Source organism: Filicampus tigris, chromosome 13 (genome assembly GCF_054856515.1).
Source record: "Filicampus tigris isolate MCC_2025a chromosome 13, RoL_Ftig_1.0, whole genome shotgun sequence".
NCBI lineage: Eukaryota > Metazoa > Chordata > Actinopteri > Syngnathiformes > Syngnathidae > Filicampus > Filicampus tigris.
The window spans coordinates 23,718,158-23,725,955 of record NC_141229.1 but is presented as its reverse complement, the minus strand read 5'-3'; the positions used below and the strand labels follow the sequence as shown (position 1 = coordinate 23,725,955).

The following is a 7,798-nucleotide window of genomic DNA, read 5'->3' as shown; positions in this document are numbered from 1 at the left end:
TAACACTTGCCCTGGGACTAATGTAAAGGTAAACAAGTGTTCAGTAACCCAAACCTAAACCTCACTACTACTACAAATGCCCACTTAACCTGTCTAGCGTTTGAAAGAAATATTGTTTTGTTTCGTAAAAAATATTGTCTTTCTGTCTGGCAGGTATCCAAACTTGGACTTTGGATGGAAGAAATCAATTGACAGCAAAATATTCATCTCCTTACTTGAGGATAATGACCTTCACCAGTCACCTGATTCAATTTCCATAATGGATGACAGTCGTAGTTGTGGCAACAACTTTGCGAACGGGTCTGCTTTATTCCATTACAAGGGTGGCAACAGTCTCCCAGAAGGAGAGCACAGTCCCCAGCATAGTTTCCAATGCCCCCAGTGTAGCTTTCTTCAACTGCTTAGCCCTAAAACAATGCAAATCCCTACCTCAGTTCCCGTGCAGCCCTCTCTCAGCTTGAAGACTCCCAGCACATGTCCTCCACAGCATAGTGATGAATGCACACTAGCAAGGGACTCAGGCCACAGAACGAATTCTACCTCAGCCTACAGCCAGGCCGAAGAGGTTCCCAATGCTCACAAAGCACCTTCACATAATCTTGCTGCTGTACTGAATCCCAACGAAGTGGCAGGAGACACTATAAAAAGGCTAGGGCCCAACCCAGGCCTTATCCTGCAGGCCTTGACCCTTTCCAATGCCAGTGATGGTTTCAACCTAGAACGGTTGGAAATGCTGGGTGATTCGTTCCTCAAACATGCCATCACCACATATCTGTTTTGCACCTACCCTGATGCCCATGAGGGCAGGCTGAGCTACATGCGCAGCAAGAAGGTGAGTCCCATAATTACAATTGAGATTATTCAATGATTTGTTTTTTTTCTCGGGTTGATGTATTTTTTATTTGTTTCCTAAAAATGTAAAATGATAATTGTTTTACCCATTAGTAGCTTCCGTAGCCTCCTGACACACACTGTTTACACTGAAAACATGGTGGTTAACAGAAATAATAGAAAATGAGAAACTGTTCCTGCAAAGTATGTTTAAATGATTAAAGACTTGGCATGAAAGGGATAACTCCCCTTAAAGAACAGACAATATATTGGAATTATTTCACATTGTTTTAGACAAGGCGGCACGGTGGTCGACTGGTTAGCACGTCCGCCTCACAGTTCAGAGGTCGTGGGTTCGATCCCGGCTCCGGCCTCCCTGTGTGGAGTTTGCATGTTCTCCCCGTGCCTGCGTGGGTTTCCTCCGGGTACTCCGGTTTCCTCCCACATTCCAAAAACATGCATGGTAAGTTGATTGGATACTCTAAATTGCCCCTAGGTGTGATTGTGAGTGCGGATGTTTGTCTCTGTGTGCCCTGCGATTGGCTAGCAACCAATTCAGGGTGTCCCCCGCCTACTGCCCGAAGACAGCTGGGATAGGCTCCAGCACGCCCGCGACCCTTGTGAGGATAAGCGGTATGGATAGTGAATGAATGAATGTTTTAGACAAGGAAGGCGCACGATGGAATGTAGTCACAATCTATCACACTAAACATTACAGTAGCATGAATTAAACTTTCCATGGGTAAATAATGTAGGCTATAAATATCTCTCTAATCCTAAGTGTCCCATTAGAGTGGGTTGTCAGTGTAAAAGGCCCCCTTATGCTGCATTCACACCAAATCCGTTGTGAGCGTTTCTGGCGATTTGTTTCAGTTGAAGTCAATGTAGTTCGTGCGGCGGGTGCGGTTGCGTGCGGGGTGGCGAGGATGATACGTTTAGAGCGGTTGGACGCGATGCGAAGCACCAAAATCCACCCATTTGCCAATTCGCCAACGATGAACCAATTCACCTTTTTTCCCCCCTTCGCCGCACAGCAGCCAATCAGCATCGGGGAGTACTACGTCACACACAGTGTCCTGTACACTCGGCGAGTGGCTTGGAGAACCGTGAGCGAGGATCTTGGTGTACATGCTATGTTTTTACTTTCTTTCTTTTGTTTTTTTACAGCTGTTGAAATTTACCAAGATGACAATATTGTTTGTGTCGGCCACTTGATTGCGTTGTCGAAAAATGCTGTCATTGTCTACTACCAAGCGAAGTCCCTCCCCTTTCCGGTGTTCGGGAATGAAGTGGCTGCGGCTTTTCAGGATTCAAATTTCCCGCAGTCAAACACCATCGAAAAAAGTAAAGTGCAATGCTCATCCGCGATTGGTGTGAACATAGCATTATACTCCGGCGTACGCACGGCCGACAACGGCTGCATTGCATCATGTGACCAACACATTGTGTCGCGTGGCACCTCTGTGGTCCCTCTGCAACACATGCCGCTCACACGACAGACGTTGTCTGTCATCTTTGGTGATTGGTCCGTTAGGGCACATGCCGTAATGACATAATCAGCTTTGCCCGTTTATCAATAGCGATTGAATAACTTTCATTTACTGGCCGCACATACCTCGTATTGCGCCGTCAATTTTGCAACACAATTAAATGCATCATCTGGTCATCTAAGTTTATTCTAGCAGGCAGTATTCCAAGGTCGCTATTTGTTCCTTGTTCCGCAAAGTAAAAACAGCTACCCGAAGTGACCATTAAATGCAGAGGAACCTCCACCCTGTGGTGTTCTAGCCAATACCAGCCAAATCAACACCCCTGACTTGGAGTGAAACTGGAGCACATTTTCAAAACAATGCGTGTGGGTTGTGTGCCAGTATAAGGCAAACGCGGCGGTTGCTACAGTGATGTCTTTGCGGGTGGAAAGCCTCATGTTGTAGAAAGGCTTATGTAACCCTTATGAATTATAATACAATCGAATACAATACAATTTTATTTATATGTATACCTTTTTATCATAAATTACCTAAATGGACCAGTAGGTTGCAAAAGCTTTGTGGAGTGTTCAAATGAGAAACAAAGACAAAATGAATGATATTGCCATCTTTAGTGAACAAATGTAGAAAAATAGTAAACAGTTTTATGCACAAACACAACAAATAGACAATTGAAAAAATAGTTTACACTCTCAATATCAATTACCAGCCAATGGAATCTTTACAAGTTTAGGGTGCACCCAGTACAGCATATACCATGCATGGACTGGGATGACAAGCACAGGTGGACTCAATAACTTAACGAGACAAAGGGACACAAGGAAAAGCATGAAACTAACCTCAAAAACAAAACTCAAAACACAGACCATAACAAAATATAATCAAACTGAGACTTTGAGAGTAATTTAGCTTATTTTGCATGTTGATGAACCAGTTTTAGGACCTTCAAACTAAGTAAGAAATAAAAGACAATCTTAAAACAATATTAATAATCTTACCAATTATGCTCTTCCATAGTATATTAATCTCAAAACAAGAGCAAAAGACTTTTTGGCTTGATATAAGATTTTAAGTCTCGGTTCGATTTTTGCAGTGGCAGCTGCTGTGTGTTCCTCACCACATTAGCTGTCTGGACAGTGTATGTCCACAAAGTATTTGGCAACCCAGTCTCTATTGGCATAAATCGAGCCTCAAACAAGGTTCTCCAATTGTGTTCGGCAGTGCCGTTTTATGTGCAGAACAGGGAGGTGAGTTGTCATGCCTAATACCACACTTATTCATTGATGCTTGGTACTCTTTCCCTGTAGACTCTGTGCCATTGTTGGATCTATCATGTTTTATTTTGCCATAGTGCCCATATCAGCTATAAACCTTAGCTTGTACTGTGTCACTCTTATTTTTCAAAAAACATGTAAAAACAGCACTGCTGTAGTCGTCTATAAAATATAATTATGACCATCTTTGGGCACTGGGTCTATGGGACCGGCTACATCTGTGTGCACCATGTCCAGAGGTGCTTAAGCCCTCATATCTGACCCTCTGTTTTAGTCTGAATAAAGTTTCCTTGTGTGCACACTTCACAGTGTGGGACTACTTTATTTTCATCAGTCTCAATGTCTAACCCATCTACAACGTTTCTCACCTTTACAATACCTGCATAATTATAATGTCCTAGGATTTCATGCAAACTCTGCAAATCAAGTCTTTTCTTCCAGTGGTCATTGCAGTCACTTTCTGATAAGTGCAGATAAAGCTTGTTGTGTCATGTGTATGGGGAATTTGGTACAGTTTCCATGAAGTAGAATATTATTATTTTTTCTGAAGATCACTGTGGCCCCGTAAGAAGTAGCAGCCCTCACAGAGATATGTTGGGGGGTATGTTGGGATGTACAAGGCGCGCCTCAAAATCGTTGGTTATCGGCGTCCCCCGCTTTCGACTAGCCACACCTCCGCGTCACCCCTGACCTTAGCGACCCCGTCGCATCTGGGTCCTTCTGCCAACTCTATGCTGAATTTTGAATTTAGCAACGTCTGTGATGATGTGTGACGTTGCAACTGCATCAACCATCAGACCTTAACTGTTCACATTTGATGCCCACATCTCCAGGTCGTTCACCCGGAATGTATACTCTTCATCCTCCATGTCCTCGGACACTTTTTGTGCGTTGTCTCGCCACTTGGTTCGTCTACGGCTTGCATTAAGATAAGACAAGAATGCCTTTATTGATCCCACAGTGGGGAAATTTTCATTGTTACAGCAGCAAAGATATAGGTCACACAGGGGCGGCGGCATAATGTGGCCATTAATGTATAACATTGACGGCAAACATTTAGGATCAAACCTATGTAAATATACGCAGTAACATGTGTATATACACATGTATATACACACCAACCTACATCTACATAAAAAATATGAGGAACACTCATTTCGGCCTGTACATAGTACAGAGGAAAAAATACTATAAGTGACAGCGCTGCAGTGCTGTAGTGAAATGTAAGGAACAGCATTGGATAAAAATAAAACTAGACTAACAGTAGTGGGGAATGTTGAGTATTGCACGGTATTACAGTAGTGGGGAATATTGGGTATTGCACGACATGAGCTCAGGTGCAGGACTGCACAATTGCACTAATGTCCGCCAGTTTGTAGAGACTACACAATGTTCTTGTTAAAGAGTCTGACAGCAGCAGGCAAGAAGGAACGGCAGAATCTCTCCTTTGCACAGCGAGGGTGTAACAGTCTGTCACTGAAGGTGCTGTGGAGTGCTGTTAGGGTGCCCTGGAGGGGGTGGTCCGGGTTGCCCAGCATTGATGACAGCTTGGCCAACATCCTCCTGTCCCCCACCGAGTCCACAGAGTCCAGGGAGCAGCCCAGGACAGAGCCGGCCCTCCTGACCAGTTTGTCCAGCCGCTTCTTGTCCCGGGCCGAGACACCGCCTGCCCAGGTGACCACTCCCTGGAAGATGACTGATGCAACCACCGAGTCATAAAAGTTCCTGAGGAGTGTCCCCTGAACCCCAAAAGACCTCAGTCTCCTGAGTAGGAAGAGTCTGCTCTGACTCTTCCTATAGAGGGCGTCTGTGTTGTCGCACCAGTCCAGTTTATTGTTCAGATGAACACCCAGGTACTTGTAAGTTGAGACTCTCTCAACATCTGTTCCCCGGATATTCACTGGTGCAGGTGAAGAGTGCTGGCGCCTACCGAAATCCACCACCATTTCTTTGGATTTCCCCGCATTGATCAGGAGGCGGTTCTGCTGGCAGCAGTCCACAAAACCCTGAGTAAGTTCTCTGTACTCCCGATCATCTCCGCCTGTGATGAGGCCGACAATCGCAGAGAACTTCTGCAGGTGACAGGTGGGGGTGTTGTAGTTGAAGTCCGAGGTGTAGAGGGTGAACAGTAAGGGAGCCAAGACAGTTCCCTGTGGGGCCCCCGTGCTGCAGAGGAGCACGTCAGACACACAGTCCTGTGTCCTCTTTGTGAGGTAGTCCTGGATCCATGTGGTGAGGTGGTGGGCCACCCCCGCCCGCTCCAGCTTGTCTCCCAGAAGGGTTGGCTGGATGGTGTTGAAAGCACTGGAGAAATCAAAGAACATGATCCTCACAGTGCTCCCCGCCCCCTCCAGGTGGGAGAGTGAAGTGTGGAGGAGGTAGATGATGGCATCATCCACACTGATGCCAGGCTGATATGCGAACTGGAGTGGATCTATTGAGGAGCTCACCAGGGGGCGCAGGTGGACAAGGACCAGTCCCTCCAGGGTCTTCATCAGGTGAGACGTCAGCGCCACTGGTCTGAAGCTGTTGAGCTCCTTCGGGTGGGGGGTCTTTGGCACCGGGACCAGGCAGGATGTTTTCCATAGCTGGGGGACCCAGCCCAGCTTCAGGCTCAGGTTGAACATGTGCTGGACAATTCCACACAGCTGGTCTGCGCAGGATTTGAGGAGCTGGGGGCTGATGCCATCTGGACCCGCTGCCTTCCTCGCCTTCATCTTCTTCAGCTGGTTCCTCACCTGAGATGTTGTGAAGGCCAAGGCTGGGCAGGAGGGAGTGGTGGCTATCTGGTGAAGCTGGGAGCTGGAGGCTGTGGAGAAAAGGGGGGAGGGCGTGACACGCCCAGCAGGAGGAGTAGGTGGAGGCTGCAGCAGGAGAGACTGAGTGGAGGCAGGCATCTGATCGAACCTATTGAAAAAGAGATTCAGCTCATTTGCCCACTGCAGGTCCCCCCCAGTCCGGGTCTTGGGTTGTCCGTGGCCTGAGATGGTCTTCAGGCCCCTCCAGACTCCCCTGGCGTTATTCTGTAGCAGCTGCTCCTCCATCCTCTTTCTGTAGGACCTTTTCCCCTCTCTGATCCTCCTCCTCAGCTGGCGCTGCACAGTCCTCCGCTCCTCTATGTTGCCTGACACAAAAGCCCTCCTCTTCTCCTTCAGGAGAGCTTTTATGTCTGGTGTGATCCCGGGTTTGTTGTTGGAGAAACACCTTACTGTCCTGTTGGGTATGGTGTTCTCCATGCAGAAATTTATATAGTCTGTAACAGTGTCCGTTAGACTACTAATGTCTTCCCCGTGAGCATCGCTGAATACTTCCCACACAGTTGTGCTGAAGCAGTCCTTTAAGGCCTCCTCGGCCTCTCCAGACCATCTCATTGTTGTGCGTATTACTTTTACAGCGACTGCACCACTGCTTGCTCAGACAGGCTCTGGCAATGTGACCTCTGGTACCGCATTTATAACACACGTCTGTATTTTTACTGTCTTTTGCCCCATCTATTGTGCGCTTTGTGCCTAACTGCGCTCTTTCTGTTAACATTAACATCAGATGCAGTTGCGCGCATGTTTTCAACATCCTCATAACAACTGAGCTTTGTTTTAAATTCAGCAAAAGCAATTTTATCATCGCTCTGAGATATATGCATTGCAAACGGCTTTAAATGTCTCTGGCAGCTTTTTCAAAATGATGGCTATTAGAAGTCCATCACTGAGCGTCTCCTGCCTTTATCAGTGAAGTGATCACATTTTCCGCTCTAATTACATATTCAATCACATTCTCTAAAGGCGATTTTTGTAGTGAAGTCAGCTCTGTGTACAAGTTTATATCTCTGAGTTTCCCTCTCCAGCGAAGTTTCCCCAGCGAATCTTCAGCTCCTGGCATCCGTCATCCGACGCGTCATGCATTACCCAAGACAGTCTCTTGTCTTCCAGGAATTGATTGAGCTCCGCGTCATTCTCTGCATTTTTCTCCTCATTCATTAATTCATAGCTTATCACACCAGTATTTAATCCAGGCGAGTGCGCTGTCGGCTCACCTGTTTTCTGAAGCTGAGCCATGATTGGTCGTTATCTGATCCCTGAGCAACTTCAATGTCATCATCACTCCACAGAAGTGACAAAATGGCCACCCTCTGAGCTAGCTAAAAACAGGTGGATTTCTCATATTCCACGAACGCAATATTAATCAGAATGCTGTGTTTAGACTAGT

General features: G+C 46.5%; 1 protein-coding gene across 4 annotated transcripts in view; it reads left to right on the top strand.

Moving 5' to 3' along the window:
* Window positions 1–7,798, top strand: part of dicer1 (dicer 1, ribonuclease type III) — a 278,919-nt gene that overhangs the window by 204,417 nt on the left and 66,704 nt on the right. For all 4 annotated transcript variants that reach the window (XM_086050634.1, XM_086050635.1, XM_086050636.1 and 1 more), the window contains one exon: window positions 154–832. In XM_086050634.1, the coding sequence (XP_085906760.1) occupies window positions 154–832 (679 nt within the window). The remainder of the gene's footprint in view (window positions 1–153; window positions 833–7,798) is intronic.